The 23,543-nt window shown below is 40.3% G+C and overlaps 1 protein-coding gene across 1 annotated transcript in view; it reads left to right on the forward strand.

The window, feature by feature from the left end:
• The window catches only part of LHFPL1 (LHFPL tetraspan subfamily member 1), a 46,994-nt gene extending 24,865 nt beyond the window's left edge, over nucleotides 1-22,129 (forward strand). The window contains exon 4 of the mRNA XM_003935839.4: nucleotides 21,811-22,129. Within this exon, the coding sequence (XP_003935888.3) occupies nucleotides 21,811-21,992 (182 nt within the window). The 3' untranslated portion in view covers nucleotides 21,993-22,129. The remainder of the gene's footprint in view (nucleotides 1-21,810) is intronic.
• The last annotated feature ends 1,414 nt before the right edge of the window (nucleotides 22,130-23,543 follow it).

The following is a 23,543-nucleotide window of genomic DNA, read 5'->3' on the forward strand; positions in this document are numbered from 1 at the left end:
TTTCAAATAATATTTCAACTCCAGCAACTTTAAAAGGTAAAAATATGTAATGTACGACTACAATTCTTAAAAAAATTCTTAACTTTTATCCATTTATTCTAAGTCTACTTTGTTTTCAGGCCCTGATTAGACTGTCCCTGAGATTTGCCTTATTGTGTTTTAGCTTGTAGTCAAAGCTCTTTCTAGCAGATCATCTCCAACTCCCAGGCAGGCTTGCCATCTAAGGACCTCATCCGGCTTCTCTTGGAGAGAACAGTTTTCAGCATATGCCATCTTCCTTTAGCAAATAGAAAGGGAGGGGACAGAGAATGGGAGACCCACTTTATCCTTCCCATTCATTTTCTCCTCTTTTTCTTTTTTCTGTGCATGGGATTGAGGAGAATAAAAATCATGTTAATAATAAGTAATATGTCTTTGACAATTTACTATATTCCATCCATTATTTTACTTAACCCTTGATGACAGGAAGGTAGAGAATAACTGAAGGAGCAAAATTCTTGAGAAGGTGTTTATTAACTTGCCCAAGGGAACAGAGCTTGTAATTGGCAGAACCAGGATTTAAATCCAAGCCTGGGAGTCTCCTTTGCCCTAGCTTTCAACCATTACTTAGGTGCTGTAATCATTATGTAACAGTAATAGCTATCATTTATTGAATGCTTGCATAGGCATCATATTAATTAAATTTTAGAATTATTATGCAATACTTCAAATGTTTTAAAGGATATGAGGTAATACAGTGAATATCCATATACCTATTACTGATTAAATAGCTACTTAAAGTTACGTAGCTTGCCTAATTTCACTCACTCAGCTGGTAGAGAGTCAGAGCTGAGATTTGAATTCCAGCATAGAAAATAAAACCGTACCAATATGTTTGAATCTCTGTATCTCCTGCCCAATTACATCTCTGTGTCTCTCCAACATAAATAACTACAATCCAGAATTTGCAGGTCTTAAAAATGTTGTATACGTTCATTATGGTGATTGTGCTATGAACTTTAAATTCATTACCATATTGGTTTCTTAAAACAATTCTGTGAGGTTGATTTCATCTACTAATATTATCCTAAGAGGAAGAATAAGACTCTCATATCTCTGCACTGTGAGCACAAAGCCCTTGTTGCCAGTTTTAATGAGGCAGCTTCCTCCTTTATGCTGCTTGGCATATTTAGCTATGTGTGGCATATTTTATGCAGAATCATAGAACGTCCAAACAAAATAGATTTTAGCTATCATTTGAGTTTGGCTTGTTCTTTATTATCCTTTATCTTCAATGTTACCACCTTAAAGTTCCCCACCATCATACATTTCTATCACAGCATCTTTTTGGTGTCTTTTGTAGCACTAATCACAATCTATAGTTATTAGATTTGCTTGTTTGATTACCTTTCCCTATTACAATGTAAGCTTCATGCTGGCAGATACCTTGTGTGTCCTTTTTCATCTTCAACAGAGGCTTATTGAGCAAATAAATCGAATCCAACCTCCTCAATGTAAAGACAGGAAATGTGAGGCCTGGAAAAGGACTTTCCAAGATCACACACCCTAGGTTTTCTGACTCGCAGGCAGACACTGTGCTATGAGGGACAGGAACTTCGGTGGTTATAAAAATGGTAGATGTCCTCATGGTGCCTAATTAGTGTTGATAAATGATATAAGGAAGAGACAAGGTTTGGTGAGAGAATTCTAGAGGAGCATCTGACTTAAATTGGAGGAGAATTAGGGAAGGCCTCTCAAAGAAGGTGAGATTTCAGAAAAAACCTGAAGGGTGGGTAGGCTTAACCAAGTGAACTACAGAAAGAAGAGAGTTCCACACAAAAGAGGTAGAATGCTATAAAGGTTCTAATGTGGGAAAGCACGTGTTGTATTTGGGAACTACTCTAAGGCCAGTTTTGCTGAAGAGTCAGTAATGGGAAGAGTAAATAGATGATCTCAGAGATATAGGCCGTAGTCAGAATTTAAAGGGCTTTGTAATTTATCCTAACTGTAATGAGAAACCATTGCAGGGTTTGAAGAAGGGGAGAGATAGGATATGATTTCTATTCTAGGAAATTTCCTCTGGCAGTGTTATAGAGAATGGCTATGGGGATGGTGACAAGAGTGGAAGCAGGAGGCCAGTCAGAATGCTGAGCCATAGTCTAGGCAAAGACATGAGAGTAGCAAAAGTGACAATAGAGCTGGGGAAAGTATACTGTTTCAAAATATATTTTAAATATGTAATCAATTATACAGGTGATAGATGTGATATGGGTATGGAAGAGATGTCCAAAATTGGGGAAGAGTAGAGGAGAAGCAACTGTGGCTGGGACTGGGAAAAGAGAAGAAAACTCAGTTTTAGATATGTTTTGGAGATACCTGTGTGAGAAATCTAAGTAGAGATGTCAAACAAGCAGCCTGGAGCCCATTGAGGTATCTGACCTTGAGTTTAGAAATTGGAAGTTCTTAGTGCATAGATGATACTTAAAGTAATGGGAAATAGGCGCTGTCATTACCTTCATCTTATGATGAGGATGATAAGTTTACAGAAAGGTAAAGAGACTTGTCCAAGATGAATTTAGCTAGGGAGAAAGAGTTAAGTAAAAAGAGAAGAGAACCTAGCCTAAGTAATGGGAAATTATTCACATAAAGATTGGAAAATAACAGGAAACTCCTATATGGCACTCACTGTACATATATGAGCTCATTACATCTTAGCCACAATCTGTAAGAAAGATATTATTAGCCTTATTTACAGAAAGGGAAACTGAAGTTAAGAGAGATTAAGTGACTTGCCTAAGGTCATTCAGCTGTGGAGTGGCAGATAGAAGTCTGATCTGAGCAACACCATGTAACGGAAGTTTCTGCAACGATGGAAATATTCTCTGTGTTGCTGTCTAATGTGTTGCTAGTCACATGTTGTTGAACAATTAAAATATGGCTAATGGGACTGAGCGACTGAATTATTACTTTTAATTTTATTAAATAAATATCTAATTTTATTAATTTAATTTAATTTTATTAATTTAAGTGTAATAGGCACAATGTGACTAGTGGCTACCCCATTGGACAGCATGACTTGAGAGAGACTGTGCTCTTAGTTGCTTCTCTGTAGAGCAGGCGTCCCTAAACTCCCGCCCTCGGGCCGCATACGGCCCCCTGAGGCCATTTATCCGCCTCCCCCCCCCCCGCCCCCCCGCCACACTTCAGGAAGAGGCACCTCTTTCATTGGTGGTCAGTGAGAGGAGCACAGTATGTGGCGGCCCTCCAATGGTCTGAGGGACAGTGAACTGGCCCCCTGTGTAAAAAGTTTGGGGACGCCTGCTGTAGAGAAACCTAATAAGGAGGCTCAGAGGAGTAGCCAGAGAAACATAAAAAAGAAAATCAAGAATATGGGTGTCACAGCAGCCAAGAGAAAAAGAGTATGTCAAAAAAGAAGGTGAAATCATCTGTGTTTAATACTGCTGCATTAAACTCGATGAGGACAGAGAAGTGACCATTGGAATCAGTCAGACAGAGGTGACCTAGAAGACAAGTTTTAGAATTACAGATACTGGTAGTATTGTGAGATGAGGAAAATGAAGGCAATGTGTGTCTATAGTTTGTTCAAACAATTTTGCTTTGAAGGAGAGCAGAGAACGTGAGCATTAACTGGAGGAGAATGTGGGATGAAGGTCTTTTCTAAGATGTCCAAATACTTGAAGACTGACGGGAATAATCCTGTAGCAGAGGGAGAATGATGTAAAAAAGCAAAGTTTCTGAGAAACTAAGGGTGCAATGAGGAGAAAATTTTTTTCTATTGTGTTATAAAAAAATCTAAGTAAGAGCCCCGAACAGAGATTTCAAGTGATTTCTTAATATACTTATCTCAACTTTGATGAGATTTTCAAAATCCCCTTAAATCCATACACTACTAGAAAATTATTTCATACCCAATGGCATGTAGACAGGGGACAGCCAAATAGGTCCCACTGAAAACTTAGAGAAGCTATATACTTTTCTTTTTTTCACCAAAAATAGATGTTTATTTGTTCCACAAATGAAAAAAGGGATGTTAGAAGACATGTTCAGCAACAAAAAGGTCTCCATGATTACTCTGCTCAATGAGAATAAAAGGATTCATGAATATACATATTATGGCAAAATTTTAGAACATTAAAGATAAACAGAATGCCTTAAAAACTTGTAGAGAAGAAAAAAGTTATATAAAACAAAATACGTATAAAAACCAAAATCATTCTGGAATGATAAATTTTATCAAAGCCAATAGATGCTAGATTAAAAAGGTAGAATCCTTTTAAAATTTTATACCCAGAAAAACTCACACTCAAGTAAAATAATATCATGAAGATTTTCAACATGCATGGCCACATAACATTTATCTCTCATGGATTTTTCATAGGGGAATATTGGAAGATACATTACAGTCAAAGGAGAGAATAAATTCCAAAAGAGGAAGGCAAGTAATCCAGGAAACAATGACTAAAAGTCTGCAAATCTTTGAAGAATAGTGCAAATGCAGCCTCTATAACACAGTAGAAAGCACTTGTGCCCAATTGGAGGAGGCTTATAGCCTTCAGCGTAAAGGTTGCTAAGGAAAAGGGAGTCTTGAAGCAGGAGAAATTCTGACTGAAAGGTTAGCATAATTTGTGAATAGGAAAATGTCAGATGACAGATAAAAAGAAAATTAGAAATGCCTAGGTAAACAAAGATGCAATAAAAATATATAAGGAAGTCATGGGCCAAATATAAAGCAAATTAAAATGAAGTATGCTTTAAAACAATTGGGAGCTAAAGTAAGAAGAATACATTTTAATTTTAAATATGGGTTCATTTATATTAAATTAGCTCAAGAAAATAACACTGTCCATCTAACAAATGAGAAGCATCTTAATAGAAAACTTGGTCCCTTGTTTAACAATATTTACTACTTTCTATTATTGAAAGCACTATTTATTGGTAATAGAGTCAATCTGCTGTCAAGTTATGGGACACTAGGTTGTGATTGCAAGATAAAAATTATGTTTCAACTTATACCTTCTGTACATAACAGAGAATCCATAATAAATATGAGTCCTCATTAATATTTGAAGAAAAAATACATAAACTTTCTTTTTCTAATGTTGCATTTTTTTTATTTTACAGAAAAAAATGGTGGAAGATAAAAAAATTTAAAAAGTCTTATTTTGTCTAGCATAGGGGAAAAGAGAACACAGCTTTGTGAGTTTTTAATGACCAGTCTATTAAGGTAGAAGTCAAACTATTCCTATGCTAAAGCTTTAGTTTAACCAAAATGAAATGATCAGGAAACAGATTTCTTTTTATGTGATTTTTATACTGTTATTTTTCGTTACTCTTTAGTTCTGAGGAAGAGGACATAAAAATCTTGAATTTCACTCCTCTTGGTCAGATACAATGTTCAGAGAAATGTGGCATTTTAATCATAATTTTGGTAAACTTGGTTATTTTTATATCGCCATCTGTCCCTAAACTACATTATTAAGAACTTTTGGCCGGGCACGGTGGCTCAAGCCTGTAATCCCAGCACTTTGGGAGGCCGAAGCGGGTGGATCACGAGGTCAGGAGATCGAGACCATCCTGGTCAACATGGTGAAACCCCGTCTCTATTAAAAATACAAAAAAAAAGTAGCTGGGCATGGTGGCGCGTGCCTGTAATCCCAGCTACTCAGGGGGCTGAGGCAGGAGAATTGCCTGAACCCAGGAGGCGGAGGTTGCGGTGAGCCGAGATCGCACCATTGCACTCCAGCCTGGGTAACAAGAGCGAAACTCCGTCTCAAAAAAAAAAAAAAAAGAACTTTTTAAAAAATTATACTTTAAGTTTTGGGATACATTTGCAGAACATGCAGGTTTATTACATAGGTATACATGTGCCATGGTGGTTTGCTGCACCCATCAACCTATCATCTACATTAGGTATTTCTCCTAATGCTATCCCTCCCTTATCCCCCACACCCAACAGGCCCTCGTGTGTGATATTCCCCTCGCTGTGTCCATGTGTTCCCATTGTTCAACAACCACTTATGAGTGAGATCATGTGGTGTTTGGTTTTCTGTTCCTGTGTTAGTTTGCTGAGAATGATGGTTTCCAGCTTCATCCATGTTCCTGCAAAGGACATTAACTCGTCCTTTTTATGGCTGCATGGTATTCCACAGTGTATATGAACCACATTTTCTTTATCCAGTCTATCAATGATGGGCATTTTGGTTGATTCGAAGACTGCTATTGTAAATAGTGCTGCAAAAAAACATACATGTGCATGTGTCTTTATAGGAGAATGATTTATAATCCTTTGGGACATACTCAGTAATGGGATTGCTGGGTCAAATGGTATTTCTATTTCTAGATCCTTGAGTAATCACCACACTGTCTTCCATAATGGTTGAACTAATTTACACTCCCACTAGCAGTGTAAAAGCTTTCCTATTTCTCCACATCCTCTCCAGCATCTGCTGTTTCCAGACTTTTTAATGATCGCCATTCTAACTGGCAGGAGATGATATCTCCTTGTGGTTTTAATTTGCATTTCTCTAATGACCAGTGATGATGAGTTTTTTTCCATGTTTGTTGGCTGCATAAATGTCTTCTTTTGAGATGTGTCTGTTCATAGCCTTTGCCCACTATTTGATGGGGTTGTTTGTTTTTTCTTGCAAATTTGTTTAAGTTCCTTGTAGAGTCTGGATATTAGACCATTGTCAGATGCATAGCTTGCAAAAATGTTTTTCCCATTCTGTAGGATGTCTGTTCACTCTGATGATAGTTTCTTTTGCTGTGCAGAAGCTCTTTAGTTTAATTAGATCCCATTTGTCAATTTTGGCTTTTGTTGCCATTGCTTTTGGTGTTTTAGTCATGAAGTCTTTGCTCACGCCTACAATTTGAATGGTATTGCCTAGGATTTTCTCTAGGATATTTATGGTTTTAGGTCTCTAATGAGACATAGCTGCTTTTAAGTAACCTTATAAAGCTATCATGCTATAAATAGCACTTAATTCTAGGGTAAAGTCTGTATCGTCCATCAATGGATCACATTAGCAACATATTCTCATGAACATAATCTAATAAGACCCTCAAAAACTTAAGCATAACAGACGGTAATATGCCATTTTTATAATGAGGAAAACCTGAGACGGAGAGCTGAAGTCACTTGTGTAAGGTCACACAGCAAATTAAAGGCAGAATAATGAATGGAGGATATCTTTTAAGTCACTGCCTGTGTATGCTACAATGACGTTTTTCCTCTCCGTTGGTGAGTGTATGTGTTGAGTCATTTGAGAAATTTTTTTCTCTAGTATACACTTCAGCTCTTTTTTTTTCAGAAACAAATATCTAAAACATCATGGAAAGCACCTAGTGTTGCATACTATCTCCCCACCTCAACCCGTATCCCCACCCCATCTCCACCATCAATCTTTTAGTATAATCAGAGTAAACATAAATAAGTAAGTGTCTGGACCTGATGGGATTCTGAAAGAGATCCCCAGTAGAATGGAAATATATGGGAAATTTTTAAGTGCCTCTAGATTTTACTTGCACTAATAAAGGAACATAAATGATCTCGCTAAACTCAATCAAATAAGAAAGATATAAAAAAATTATGTTTTTCACATGTTATAAGATTTTATACAGTTTATCTGGGGCCTCTCTCTGACCTTCTAGGGTATGTGTTTGGGGAATAGGGAGGATGAATGATTGGAGGGGTTTGGGGAATAGGGATGATGAATGATTGGAGGGGTTTGGGGAAGTACAGCCTTGAAAACGGAAACATACAATTGCAAAAAGAATCTACCAGCCCCTACCCCACAAACCAGGAAAGTTTGACCTCCTTCCTTCCACTGCCTCTTTATTTTTGGGTTCTTCTCTTGTGTCTTCCAGTCCATTTTCCAGGTCCCTTCTTGTCCTGGGACTCCCTTGGTCCCCACTTTACCTCCCTTGAAAATTATTCAACTGACTCTGTCCCACCAGAGTCTTCAGTTGAACAGTTTAGGAAATTGACTCATTTTCTTCTTTTTTTCACTTAAAGAGGAAACTAACAGCCAAATATTTAAAATAGAAAATGAACAAACATTAACCAGGAACTTGCACTGAAACCTAAACTGAGAGGGACCCTGAGATCAGTCAGTGGGCTAATTTATAGCTACTGAGGCCAAATAAGGGCAGGTAACTTTCTTAAAGCCCCACAACTAGTGACCTAAGACTAGTTCCCCTATGCTTATGCATACAGTCGATGCTGCTCAATGGCAAGCCAGCATCTGTTTCTTGAATTAATCATCCATTCAACAAGAATGACCTGGGTTTCAATGTGAGCCTTACCACTTACTAGTTGTACAAGCCTCCATTAATGGGGATTGGTAATCGCATTTCTCTCCATAGGGTTAGTGAGAAGAGTAAGTGAAGTAATAGACACATACAAAGGACAATAGGCTACATTGTATGTAACTTGCTATTAGTAGCAGCCCAATTCTCAAGAGCATGTTTGGAGGGGATGCCCCAGACTTGGCTTCTGGGAGGGAAGGAGGAACACCCTCCAACACACACTTGGCAAAGTCCTGCAATAGAGGCTATCCGAAAGCCTTGTGTGTGCTTCCTGCGTTTCCTCTCCTGGAGGTTCATTTCCTTTGCTCTCCCATCATTTCCACTCATTCTTGCCAGTTCAAAGCCTTTTATGGTGACTTGGGGTTTGACCTTTGTGGGTTCAGTTTCCAGGCATTTCCTGTTACCTTTTCTTTCTGTCAGTTTCCTTCTTTATGGACAGTTTGTTTTCTTGTGCTCACCAGAGCACAAAGAAGCAGCTTAATACATTCCCATGCCCATAGGGGGTCATTAAAGTGTGGTAGAAACAACTGTGGCCAGGGTATCAGAACACCTGGGTTTTTATCTTCCTATGCTTGCTTGAGCATGTCACTTCGGCACTCTGAATCTTAGTTTTCTTGTTTTCACATAGAGAGCATTGGACTAGGTGGGTAAGTACTCAGAGGCCCCAGATACATGCCTAGCTTTCTGTGATGTGGTATGCCTAGTTTTATGGTGAAGTCTTTGATCTAATTTCATTTCTACCTATTTTGTTTTTAATTTGCAGAAGAGCAGATATCAGGTCCCCTTAACATGTAAACAAAAACACACACAAACTGTTGGGAGAAAGATTTGCTTGACTGTAGTAATCATTTCACTATAGGTATATCAAAACATCATGTTGTATATGTTAAAAAAAGTACAATTAAAACTAAAGCAATCTACTTAAGGTATCTCTTCTAGAGGAGAGGAGCTCTTTAGTAATACCCACCCCATCAAGATTAGGTTAAGGGGAAAAGAAGGTAATACCCACCAATGGAAGCAGGGGCCAGAGATTGGCCAAAGGGATTGTCCGAAGCATCCACTCCTCACACTTTTCCTGCAGCATCAGCTAAAATGCCCTGACAGGCAGTTCTTGAAAATCCATGGCTTAGGTGTTGCTTAAGATTTTTTAGTTGTCCATCTAGCATTCTAACTCAAACAGACAGCAGTATCCAGCCAGAGAAGAAGCTGCGCTGAGCTGGAGCATGTAGCACGGAATCAGTCAGTCAAAAAGCAACTTAAGCAGCTGGTCTGTGAGGTAGGTGGTATTGCTTCTATTTTACTCATGGGGAGCTGAAATTAAAAAAGGTTAAATGACTTGCCCAAGAGGTTACATTTGTCACAGAACATGATTTCAACCGCACATCCGTAGTGCTTGGCATGCTTAGTGTTGCACTGAATGGAATAAAAAATTGTAGGGTAGGTCTGTTGCTATCTGACTGTGTGACCATAGATAAGTAATTTCACTTCATTAAACCTATTTCCCCATGATTAAAGTGAGGATATTTATTAGCTATTGATATGGTTTGACTCTGTGTCCCCACCAAAATCTCACCTTGAATTGTAATAATGCCCACGTGTCTAGGGCAGGACCAGGTGGAGATAACTGAATCGTGGGGGAAGTTTCCCCATGCTGTTCTCATGATAATGGGTGAGTCTCAGGAGATCGGATGCTTTTATAGTGTCTGGCATTTCCCCGGCTTGCGCTCCTTCTCTCTCCTGCCACCCTGTGAAAATATGCCTTCTGCCGTGATGGTAAGTTTCCTGAGGCCTTCCCAGCCATGTGGAACTGTGAGTCTATTAAACCTCTTTTTTTAATTGTAAATTACCCAGTCTCAGGCATTTCTTCATAGCAGGATGAGAATGGACTAATACACCTATCTTCAAAAATTGTTTTGGCCCTATAATGACAAAATGCATGTAAATGTGCTTTATGAAAACAGTGCCCTACAGGTATAAGGCATAACAGATTGGAAAGCTAATTTACCATTAGATTTTCTCACTGATCATCTTATATTAAAAACAGTGAGGTGCTTAAAGTAATGAGACTCCATACATCCCATGGGGCACTAAGCTACTTTCATTTTGAAGAGAAAAATAATGATGGTGCTTATAAATATTTCTATCTTTTCTGACATAGTCTGCATGAGAATGGGGTGCTCACCCCTGGAGTAGTTGGTCACTAAGTTGACGTCCTGCTTGGTGACTCCAGAGGAAGACAAGGCTGTTACGAAAGCCTCAGGGGTAGGTCCTCTGCTTCACTTGGCCTTATTTTCACATTGCCTTGCAGAGGGCCTAGTAGGCTCAATGACTGAAAAAATGAATGCAGAATTGTGAGCCAGGTGTCTATGCATCAGACGACCACACGATGGCAGTAAAGTCAGGTGAATTTATTCTCTGCTGCTTTCTCAGTCCTGCCTCTTGTCCTTAGATCAAAGAATGTGAATCACACTTAATTCCTTGCTTCTGTTTCTTCCACTGGAATTTCTTCTATAAACCTTGGTATTGACTTCCCTCTCCCCTTTCCCCTTTATTGTTTATCTTTGTCTATTGAATAATACTGTATCGTAAGCCTTTGCTTAAAAACAGAACCCATTTTAAAACGGGAATGTCAATACTGTAGTACCCATCTCACGGGGCTCTCATGGGGACGACATAAAATTGTGTAGCTAACACATTTAGCAGAGCAGGACCTGCACCCACTAAACGTTACCGATAACTGATATTATTATTTTTAGACAGGGTCATGTTCTGTCACCCAGGCTGGAGTGCAGTGGTGCTATCATGGCTCACTGCAGCCTTGACTTCCTGGCCTCAAGTGATCCTCCTAAGTTAGCCTCCCAAGCAGCTGAGACTACAGGAATACACCACCACACCCAAATAATTTTTTGTATTTTTTGTTGAGATGGGCTTCACCATGTTGCCGAGGCTGGTCTTGAGTTCCTGGACTCGAGTAAGCTGCCCACCTCAGCCTCCCAAAGAGGTACGATTACAGGTATGAGCCACTTGGCCTGGAATTAACTGCTAGTATTACTATTGTTATTAGTATAGGTTGGACAATATTGAAGGTATTTTAATGAAGTGAAATGGGTTTCAAAGGCAGAAATCAGAAGGAAAAGTAGGGACAACCATAATCCTAGGAGCAATTCCCTGGCGAAGCTAGAGTTACAGGGGTGGAAATAAAATATCTGTGTTCTATGTCATATGATTTTTTCAAATCATTGTCACTAAGCCTCACCCAGGTGAGCTGTGACAAATTATGAGAAAGAGACAAACGTATCTTTCAAGTGAAAGTCCCTAGCACTGCATCGAGCAACAGAGTACATTTCCTATAAATTTGATTCCTCTTGCTTCTCCTCTAAAAGTTAGACTGATGTGGACTCATGATGTGGTCATATCCAGTGGTTCCCCATGGAGCTATACATCGGAATCATCAGGGCCTTCTCCCCAGACATCCTAATTTTGTATATCTGGAGTGGAGCCTAGGAATCTGTATTTTACAGCTCTCTCAGACACTTTTGGGAGCTAGTGCACCAGTTGGCAATGTGTTTAGCTGAGAGAAAGAGGATCTGAGAAGAATTAATTATTCTAGGCATCGTGCTAAGTGCTTTGATGTGTCACCTTTTTGACCTTCACAGCTGCTCTGTGAGATAGGTGGTATCAGTTCCATTTAACCGTGGAAAAGCTGAAACACAGAAAGGATAAATGGCTTGCCTCAGAGGTTCCTTTTCTGAAAGGACATGATTTCCAGCACAGTTCCCTGTGACTCTCATCCCAGACTCTTCTCCCTATACCACACTGACTTCCTGAGCACACACAGACCTGGGCTCAGTCTCTGTATTCTCTAAGTAGGGACCTTGGTCAGATACTTTATCTGGCTGCTTGATTCTTTCCTCTGTAATAATTCCTGACTCTGGCTGGCACTTGATGTATGAGTAAAACGAAGGATAAATAAATAAATGTGATAATGGATTACAGAATACTTTAAAAATGATAAAGTACTAAACTCACATTGGGTGGTATTTTTTGTGGCATTTGTCATTACCCAGGAACCTTGGACCCTGGAAAAGTCTCTATAGTGAGTGTATATCCGTTGGCTGATAAAACATGGATGGAAATAGCTAATGTTCAAAACTGGCACTGCTGGTATGGGGCTAATTTAATGGCTAGATTGAGGGAACATGAACTTCTGAGTCCTCAGGTAGTCAGCTCACTGGGTCAGGCTTTCTAGCATTCTTGAACATTTGAGGATTATGTCAAAAATTAATAATAGTCACTTAATAAGCATATTCTGGACACTCACTGTATTCAAAATGCTGAATAAGGCACTGTAAAAACTACAAAGAATTTAAGGATGTAGTCTTCAAGAAGCCTGTAATTTATTTGAGGAGATACACACACACACACACACACACACACACACACACACACACACACACACAGAGAGAGAGAGAGAGAGAGAGAGAGAGAGAGAGAGAGAGAGACAGACAGAGATGGAAAAGCAGCCATAATGATGTCAATCAGAAACGTGTAGTGTCGTCAGAAGGAGTAAATTACTGTTGTTATGCTAAGGCACACAATGAGAACTCTAGAATCTATTTTCCTTCTCTTTATATAAATTCTCATCTAGATTACGGAAAATAGCCCCAATTCTCTCTCCCTGTTCCACAAAGGTACTGCACGTCAACCCCTTTATCTATCTCTCATTCTGTGGACAAACTGACATTTCTAAAATGCAAATCTGATGTCATTATCCTTCTTTAGCAGTGGTTCCCCATTGCCTTCAAGATGAAGTCCAGATTCTTTAGCAAGGCCTACAGGGACTCTGGCTGTCACTTCAATTACCACCCTATCTTCTTCTCTTGCCCAGCCACCTCGAAAATGCTATGTTCCCCCATTGCTTCGCAACTTTGCATGTGTTACTCCCTTTGCTAGGAATACCCTTCTTCCCTTCCTTACTTATGATTCCCTGAAACCTCCCCAGCCCCTTTCAACTGGATTTGATATCTTTTACCTATATCCTTCTAGCAGTCCGTATTGTAGCACTTGTCACACTAATAGTCTGTTTCCTTGTCCCACTTCTGCCTCTGGCTCTTTTCACTCATCTAGTTCAATATGTTTTTAGAGTTTTCTATAGTGACTGGCATGTAGAAGCATTTAGCCAATATTAGCTATTACTATTCCAGTAACTGACTTATTTAGCTGAGGAAGTTTAAGTGGAAGCAAGCAGAGGTTTATTGAGCAGATGTTAGGGGAAAGGAACCAATTTCATAGAGGTTAAGTGTTCTCAAGAGCTTGGGCTGAATCCCATACATCCAATATTTGGTAAGATGGGTTTTAACTTGTCTGCTTTAGGAGGGTGCCCAAAGCTCTTCTAAGAAGCTGCTCCTGTGTAGCTGACGGGCTGTGCAAAAGGCAACACGGGGTGACACAGAAGTGTTTTTCAGACTCAGCTAAAGATAAATCTGGAAAAAGACCTAGAAGCACGATTTAACTTGACCTGAGACATGGAGGATGAGCAGGGTAGCTAAAACTCAGGATAGCCATATGAAAAATGATGTAAATAAGCAATATAGGTTGGCAAAACATGAGGAAAGGTTGGAAGCTAATGCTCAATAGTGGCGAGGAAGATTTTAATCAAAACACTCAATTTTTCTGGTAGAAGTGTGTGAGAGGGAAAAGAAAAATCAGCTAAATCAGGGCATTTCTTCATCATGAGGACTTGGCTCTTTTTGAGTACTCCCATGGACTTTCTAGCAAGTACCCTGGTCTCCCGTTACCCTTTGGAACATTGGGTTGAACCATGATGAAATGGAAAACTCAGAATGTCCTACTCCTCCAGCAAACCTGAGTGGACCAAAAAGTCAGTGGCTACTCACAATAACATATTTACCTGAACAACTGAAGTTTTCAGTGGGTTTTAAAAATTATTCTTCTCTGGCAAAGGAGCCTGGCAGGCTTCTGGAATCTTCAGTAGGTTCTAGGCCTCCAATTCGGGCTGCTGTTGACACTCACGCCCAGCTTGGAGAGTGAGAAGAGGGATGTTCTCATAGTTTTGGCTGTCTTTTTACTGGGGGCCGTGGTGGGGGTGGTAGGGTGTTTGGCAATTGCTCTTGAATTCTTTGGTTTTGCTTTATCTTTGTGGATTATTCATCTGTGTTTGCTGAACCTAGCAGAGAAAGTTCTCTGCTCATTTAGCTTGGCTGCATTAAAAATGTTTTTATGTTGCTACCTATAAAGACCCTAAAATCAGCAGTATGTCTCTGAATAGATGAGACCACCAGCTCCTTCCAAACCCCTACTTCTCCTGCCAACATAAAATTCAGGTCCCCATGGCAAAAATATGTTGAGTCAGCAAATAGCAACCACCACTCCATCCCTTAACCTACCATGTGCACCAAACAGTAGTTTGGGAGATGGGTTGTTACCTGCTTTCATGACTTTAGATGGTACCACAGTGATGAGAAGAAAAGCTGACTTTCCAGAACTGGGTTCGCTTTGGAAAAAATAATACCTTCAATAGGAAGAGGTCTGTAAAAGCTTAACCCTCCCTAGCCATCAGTCTCCATGTGCCATGGTCTCTATTTCTTGTGTTCTTATCTTCCACCCATCCCACTGACTCTCCTTTAGTCTCTTCCTCTACTTTGATCTCTTTCTACTCTGTCCTCTCACTCCCTAGTCTTATCAAATTCCAAAGGATTCCTAGGTGTTTCTCTGTAGCTGAGGGTTTTGTCCTCAGGGCCAGTATAGGTTGCCTGGCTTGATACGAGGAAGCCTGTGAAAGCCATCAAGGCCCCCAGTTCGCTCCCAAGCAGACTTCTCTGCATATCTGTCTTGTTCCTCTGCAATGGTGGTAAAGTTGAGGATAATATGCAGATTCCCATTTTAGGTTCTTCTCTATCCTTGGTGTCATTCCTTTCCTTATTTTGCTTATCTAAGGCCACAGCAGTGTCTCTCAAACTTCCTGATTAGTGGAGTATATTAGATGAAAAAAAAAAAAAAAAAATGCTAATGTTGTTCCTTTTGCCCCTTACCTGAAATGCCCTCTAGTCTCCTGATTCCAATAATTCCTAGAATTTGGATTTCATCTTTCTAATGGAATACAACCCTCTTTCTATACCCTTGAACTATTCACATTGTCCAAATGGATTTATCCCTTCTTGCCTGACCCTGAAACTCCAAACTACTTCACAATTCTTACCCCATCCTCATGAGCCTCTCCTCTGACACACCAATGTCCAACACTTCTTACCATAATCCTGGGTCCTATGATGTCTGTTTTTCCCTTCTGCAGTAGCAGTTCTCAGAACTTGGCTGTTGGCAACACTTGTGTCAAATTAAACCTTCATATATCTGAAAGTTCCATTACATTTCATCTAGCCCTATTCAGTTTTGGAGGTGTTAGTTTTCATTATGGGCTTGCTGTATCCCTGCTTCCCTGACTCTTCCTCCAAACTTTCAGGAGCCTGGAATTTCCTCAGATGATTCTCTGAAAGAGAAGCCTCAACTAACTCAAAAGACAGATTTACCTTACTCTCTTTTTATGTCTTTTCTTTTTGAAATTGTTTCCTTCTTCCTCCAAACAGAACTCCTTTTTTGGATTCACTCTCTACTATTCTTGGCTTCTAAGCTGGCATTCTGCACATGCCCCCTGAATGAGGGAGCCACTCTATCAGATTCTGTCTGAATCTGGTCCATAATTTTGATGCTTACACCAATGCTAGGTCCCACCACAAGCATTGGTTTGGGGCTAACTCCCCATAGCTCATCATGACCCATTGACAAATGGCCAGACACCACAATCCTGAAGGGCATGGGACTGGAGCTCTATGGAGGGTGGTCAGTTTAAGTGGCCGCCAGTGACAATTTATCTCTAAACAGTGAGCTGTAAAACATAATATAGTGCTGAATCAAAGGAAACAGAGTCAAATTCTAAACCAATTTGATTTGCAACTTGGAATGAAAGCAGCGTGTCTTGATTTAAATGTCAGGCCCACTGCTGAGTGATGATTTAATAACTTGTATGAGGGATTCTGTCACAGCAAAATCAACACTGGAATTGAGTGACTCACAGATACAGCGTTAGAAATGATACAGAAGAGCAGAAAAAGGAATAGGCTTTTCTCAGGGCTCATCCAGAAGCTTTGCATAAAGCTAATTTGCAGTTAGAACCTCTTTTCTCCCCCTATCCTGCCACCCGATCTTTCTCTTCACAGACACCCATGCATGGATATAGAGAAAATTTCTAGGTGTGATGTCATCTCCCTGCAGTATCTTCTAAGGACACAGACTTTTAAACAATTCTAGCATGGAAGTAGTCAGTGCATTTAATCTGAAGGGAAGGAAGCAATTAGTCTGCTGTTTCTCAAGAGATTTTAAAAACGCATCTGGTCCTAATGTGCTGTCTTTAGGCAGGTACTTAATTCCCCTCCCCGCCCCCCATTTTAAGGGTTAAAAAACTGAGATCTGGTGGACTTAAAACATTTATTCAAATGTTTATCAGTCTCCTTACTCCCAGGGAATCGGTGCCTCCTCCTCAATACCTTGTGAGATCCCTTTCCTTGAGCTTCCCTTGCCTTCCATGGGGTAACATACCAGAATGCTCAAAATTGACCATGTGTCATTCCCAGTCTGCTTCCCAGGTCAAGAAGTTGAAGAGAATTTAAAGTGTAAATATCGAGTGTTTGTCTACATGAGGATTGCTTGACCTAGACAATATCAACACTTCTTGGGCATATTACTTTTTGTTGCAGGGAACTGGTTTATGTATTGTTAGATGTGTAGCAGTGTCCCTGGCCTCTGGTTAACTCTCTGCTTATATCCTCCATGTGTCTCCAATCTATTTGACACAGACCTTTCAGGTTAACATTTCCAAACAGTAACTCAAACTTAGTGGTTCTCAATGGTAAGCAACCTCCCCTCACACCAGGGGATATTTGGCAATGTCTGGTGACATTTCTGGTTTTTACAGCTTGGTGGGGAGGAAGAATAAGTTGCTATAGATACCTACTAGGTAGAAGCCAGGGTGTTACAAGGTACAGGAAAACTGCCCCCTGTCCCTGCGCCCCACACCTAATAAATGTCCAACCTAAAATGTCAGTAGCACCAAGGTTGAGAAACATTGCTCTAGCATATCGTTCCCTGGTCAGAAATTTTCCATTGTTTCCCACTGCTTGTTGGAAAGATGACAGATTTTGTGGCCTCTCCTGATGTATATTTAGTTTATTATTTTGCCATCTATAGTCCTCTTTGGAAACAGCTCTGAAAGTTATGCTGTCTCTGAAACATGTCATGTGCTTTCTCACTCACATAACTTTACTCATGCCAACCACTCCCTCTGCCTAGAATGCCCACTTCCCACTACTACAGCCAAGTTGAAATGTAGGATCTACAAAGACTTATCTGAGCTCAAATTTTCCCAGCTGTGGATAATTCTTCATTGCTGGATATTCCTATAGTATTTTACTCATATATCTCTTAAAGCACTTATCATAGTCACAGTACCATAGAAAATTTGAACTGGAAGGGGCTTTTAGAATTCTCTTCAGTAAATCCTTCCACTAAAAATAATGGAAACTGAGGTCCAGAAAGGTGAAGTGATTGGCTGAAGGCACTGTACATTCTCGTAAGACTTGGACTATGGTAATTTGTGTCCTTGGTTTTATTCTCCTAGTGTGGTTGAAATGGATGATTATGAACTTTGAGATAGTTCTGGCAGTCAAATTGCAATTCGGACACTTCCAAGTGGGCCAAGTCATTTTCCTTTCTGAAATTCACTTCCCTGAGCAGTAAATGAAAATAATCATGGCTGCTATGAGAATTAAATGAGACTGTGTATTAAAAATGCCTAGCAAATAGTCGGTACTCAATACATATTTGTCAGATGGAAATAATGATCAATAGTAGTTTAAATAATGGGATTTAGGAACTGATTATTGTCCGTGGGACTTCACTAAAAGGCAGGACTAGAGGCAAAATATGGCAACTCATTGGCACCTGCTCCGTACTTTTGCACCCTTCCGTAGAAATTTTCCTCAGTGGGCCATCAGACCAGCATGCTAGTTTTCTGTGGAGTTACCGAGTGCTGACAGTGGCTTTCCAAGTGGCAAGGTAGTTCTTAAAAGGTCTGCTTTTTCTTTTTCTTTTACAATGCCAATGATATAATCTTTCTTTCCTCTGGTAGATAACAGGTAGAGTTGTGGGAGGCATGTGAATGGAAGATGTATTTCCTCTTTCTCCTTAGTTTCCTTTATGACAGCAGCCTGGGGCTTAGATGCCTTCAAGAGGTCTAACAGGAATCTTTGCGAGAGGGAATTTACAAGGCACTTGAGGTGGCAATAGGAGCACTTTTGTATTGGCTTCTAGCCCAGTGATACCTGGTTCTGACTTCAGTGAGGTCTGTTGGAGCCTTTCTAGTCAGCTCTTCACTATGGAGCTGACCAATCTGTCAGCTTTGCCTGGGGCTTTGGGGTAATGGCATGCTATGCATTTATTCTCTTCATTCAGAGAAATGAGTCTTTCCCTGATCCCAGGGTGCATGTACCTAACAGAAACATCCTTGCTACTCAAATGAGGAGATGATCTGACAGGCAACTGAAGAAATAGAGACTTTCTGATGCCTCGTCTAGACTACATTTGGAGTAAGCTGGGGAGGATGAAGTTGCTTGGCAGTGGGCCCACCCACAGCTGGCTCTCTTCTGCTCTGCCAGGTGAGTACAGGAGATTTTTGTTGGGGGAGTTAGAAGAGAAGTTCGGGTGAGTCTATTACAACTTCATTTAGAAGGCCCCTCCTTAGGGCTTACAGGTGAAGGGCCCTGTAAGTGGAAAATACTTTCAGCTGTAATGAAAAAGTCTGCAGAGAGCAAAGCACTGGATTGGGAGTAAAAAGATTTTGTCTGGATTTCTGCCTCTACCTCTCTACTTCCGAGAGAGTTCCCAGGGCTATAACCAGAGCCTCATATTATAGTTTGTGAAGTGGGTGCAATAAAGTCTGCAGTCTTCCTCCCAGTGATGGCAGAAGTTGAACATTTTCCAGTCTCTAGAGTTTTCACTCTGTGAATTTCAAAACATTGTTCAAAACTGCCTGCTTTGAATATGTGAACAAGGTTGTGTGTGTGTGTGTGTGTGTGTGTGTGTGCGTGTCCCTGTGTGTGTTTAGGGGAGGAACAACAATGAGGGGATACAACTTTATAGGCTGCTTGTCTCTATATGGTATTTTTCAGTTTACTGTCTTCAGAGTTCACCATTGTTCATGTTTAGACTACTTTGGAGATAATTGAGCTCCTTTCTCAAAGGAGGCTTCTCTTTCAAATTTGCCCTCTCTCTGAGGTTTGCACTATTTTCACAGCTGCTGTAATTGGGCTTTCATCATGATTTCGGGTGGGACCGTAGGCGTTCCAGAACTTACGTGACTGCCCAGGTCTCTTGGTAAAGTACTATTTCCTCTGAAGGACTGTAACACTTGACACTGATCATAATAGGGGATAAGGGATCCATTCGTCCATTCAAGTAGAGAGGAAGGATACACGGTACTATGAGTCTCTGATGTGGGAAGTTGACTTAGAAAGGTCAGGGAAAACTTCACTGAAGAGTTAATGATTAAGTTGAGTTCTGAAGAATTATTAAACGTTGACTAAGTAAAGAGAGTAGTGGAAAGTATAGATGTACACGTGTACATGCAGGAAACATTTTAGACAAAGGAAACAGAATGTTCATAAGCCTTAAGGGAACAGGGCACATTCCACAAAGAATTAAAATACTATATTTGCTGGTTTTACAACTTTAATTCAAAATTTAAGCCATAGTTTTAGGTGTTAAGTGTTGAAAATGCCAATGTACTCAGCTTTGAAGTACTGTTAGGCTAAATCATACATACTGAAATGGTACCCACTGTGGATGGAGCACATAAAAGCATAATCTAGAAAAGAAACAAATGCATCTGTACTATTGAGCCAACAATCTGGAAGAGAGAAAAGGGCAGATAAAAAAAATGGGAAATTGAAATCTTTCTCTCAATATTTTGTCCAGCAGGCATATTTGTGTATGGAGTATACAGATACATTCCTGGAGGGCTACTTGGTTGAGGTGATTAGAGCCCACTGGAGTTAATTAAGGGAGGGCTTAAAGCAGGTGCCAAGTTCTGGATGTGTTCTGAAGAAGATATAAATTGGTGTATAAGAGGAGAGCAGACGTTTCTGGCAGGAGAAGCAACATGAGACATGACTTGGTGGTAGACTATTTTATTTCTGAGACGGGAAATCTGGTAATAAATTGGAGTGGCCTGAATGGGAAAGCAAAGCAGCCTAGCTTGGGGCCATCTTAGACTCTTTCTATGACACACAAACTAATCAATTAAAAGCAGTAAAGCTCACTGAATACGATGGGAAAATAAATAATTGGTTATTTTAATTTAGCCTTTTAAAAATAAATGATCATACAGACCAATCTTCGCCTCCTCTGACTGTTATCAGGATTAACTTTCTTCAAGACTTAGAGGTAGCTGAAAGTTGCTGACTACCTCTCTTCTCAGGGCCTCTCTGCAATTTTTTATCACTGGGATGCTACCATAATTTCTGGAGTCCTGTTTGCTTAAGCACTTTATTTTAGCAGTTAGTTACTTTGATACGTTGGAAAGTAATAGCTCTTGTTTCTCTAGGCATTGACATTTTCTGAAGGATGGCTAAAATGTTACAAATCTTCCAGACAAAGGAATCTGTCTCTGATGGAATAGCAGGTGGCAGGGTGGATATTTTTTGAGCAGGTGACCTTTTCTATTACTTTTTAAAGGGAAAACTACCTACTGTGAAGCTTGGCTTTGATTCCAATGCATATTTCCTTCCTAGTTGTTGAAAGGCTAGACATGTTGTAAGAGGGAATTGATTTTATTTTATCTGTCTAATATTCTGATGATGCAGGATGTGACTTATTGCAACCAGCCCATGTACAGTATTCTATCACTGCGGTTAAAAGTGTGGAGTTTTGGAGTCATCATGAGTCAGCATTTATATCTTTACCATTTGCCGGCTGTGTGGTTTTCAGTTGCCTCATCTTCTGTAGCTGTGTGTGCCTCAGTTGCCTCTTCCTTTATAAAACAGGGATAATAAGAGTGCCTATCTCATATAATTACTGTAATGATTAATGAGGTATATGTTTAAAGAGCTTAGCATAATGCTTGACATCTTATCAAGTTGTTCTTGTCATCATTGTCATTACCATTGCCACCCATACCACCCCCAGGCTCTTATTCTAACAAAAAATAAAATCTTACAACCTGTCGATAAGGCAAAGATCAGCAGTTAGCACAGAAGGAAAGAAGAAAATAGGAAGCCCAGGGGCATTCACCACTTCCTATTCTCACCCTAATCATAGCATCCCAAACAGAATGTATAAAAACTGTACTTTCTGGAATCATTTCTATAGTTCCTTACCAAAGAAAAAATACGAGAAGACAACTCCATCCTCATGTATCTGTCCCTGTTCTCACAGGTACCTGTCGACTTGGCTGGGCCTATTACTGTGCTGGAGGTGGAGCAGCTGCAGCCATGTTGATCTGTACCTGGCTCTCTTGCTTTGCTGGAAGAAACCCCAAGCCTGTCATGTTGGTGGAGAGCATCATGAGGAATACCAATTCTTATGCTATCGAGCTTGACCACTGCCTCAAACCTTGAGCTTTGAAAGAAGATTGGAGAGGGTGGGAAAGGGGAGGAAAGAGAGACCTGAAAAGAGGTACTAAGGATTAGGCCATTCGTCATCTGACTGCCAGAAGTATAGCCTAGTGTTTGCATGCTTTTTAACATAATTGTCATTCATTTTCATGTATCTTTAAGCCAGTAGGTCACTGGCTGTTTATAAAATTCATCTAGAAGGCCGGGCGCGGTGGCTCAAGCCTGTAATCCCAGCACTTTGGGAGGCCGAGGCGGGTGGATCACGAGGTCGAGAGATCGAGACCATCCTGGTCAACAAGGTGAAACCCCGTCTCTACTAAAAATACAAAAAGTTAGCTGGGCATGGTGGTGCGTGCCTGTAATCCCAGCTACTTAGGAGGCTGAGGCAGGAGAATTGCCTGAGCCCAGGAGGCGGAGGTTGCGGTGAGCCGAGATCGCGCCATTGCACTCCAGCCTGGGTAACAAGAGCGAAACTCCGTCTCAAAAAAAAAAAAAAAAAAAAAAATTCATCTAGAGCAAACATTCTCAGACACTTACCCAACTGGCGAGTACCTGCCAACCCAAAGACTCAAAGTACTCCTTTATGCAAAATAGGATCTAAAGCTAGGGCTAGGTAAGAATCCTTGTGCAGGGAGGGAGCACGAGATGGGTAGAGCTGGTTCCAACCACTCCATTCATACAGCTCATTCCGTCATTTATTGCCACCCCCAAACATCTCTAGGGTACCACTGCTCAATTTTTGTGATGCTATCAGGAGTATACCTTGACTCTTTTTTCTCCTGCTTTTCTTTTTCCCCTCAGTTGTGGGGAAGCTTGGGGGAGGGTGACTCCCAGTGGGGAAAACATTAATCAAGTATGCTTGCATTTAGCTTGGAGCCCCTTCCGCATTATGCTTTAGAATATTCATAGGAGTTCACTTTGTATTCTGGCTGGATGATGAGCAAAAAATATATAGTAGCAAATATTCCCTAATCCTTTAGTGATACAGAAATGGTGTTCATAAAATGTTCTGAGAATAGACTAGCGTTTGTGGGATACTCAATAGATTTAAATTCATGGTGTCAGTGACAAGGATGTTTCTGCTAGATACTTATTGAAATTTCTATCAGAGTTCATTTTTATTGACTAGGAAATCCACGGTGGCCTTTTACCCCTATAGTCAGTCCTAATGTGACACAAGTTCATCTGCCTGTTTCAAAGACTGTTCCTCAAATGATCTCTCCTCCATCTGGGATGAGTTAGCCACAAAAGAACAAAGCCCTGATGTCACCTAGGGCTGATGTATTTTTAGGCCTGGACTCCACCCAATCTGTGCTCAAGGTTGATGGATATTGTAGAACTTGGTGTCTCCTGGGGGCAGAATTTGTCTCACTCCTCCCCTCTACCCCAGTTAATTCAGGCCAGCTCTATTTTTCCATAACTACAGCTTTACAATGGGGAGGGCCCGTGGTTCAAAAGGCCAGCTCATCTGTTTCTATTCTTAATCATTCAAGCATGGTTTTGGTACAGCCCTACCTAGAAGGATAGAAATAGAAAAAATGAAACCAGCTTAAA

This window comes from Saimiri boliviensis, chromosome X, assembly GCF_048565385.1.
Source record: "Saimiri boliviensis isolate mSaiBol1 chromosome X, mSaiBol1.pri, whole genome shotgun sequence".
Classification (NCBI taxonomy): domain Eukaryota; kingdom Metazoa; phylum Chordata; class Mammalia; order Primates; family Cebidae; genus Saimiri; species Saimiri boliviensis.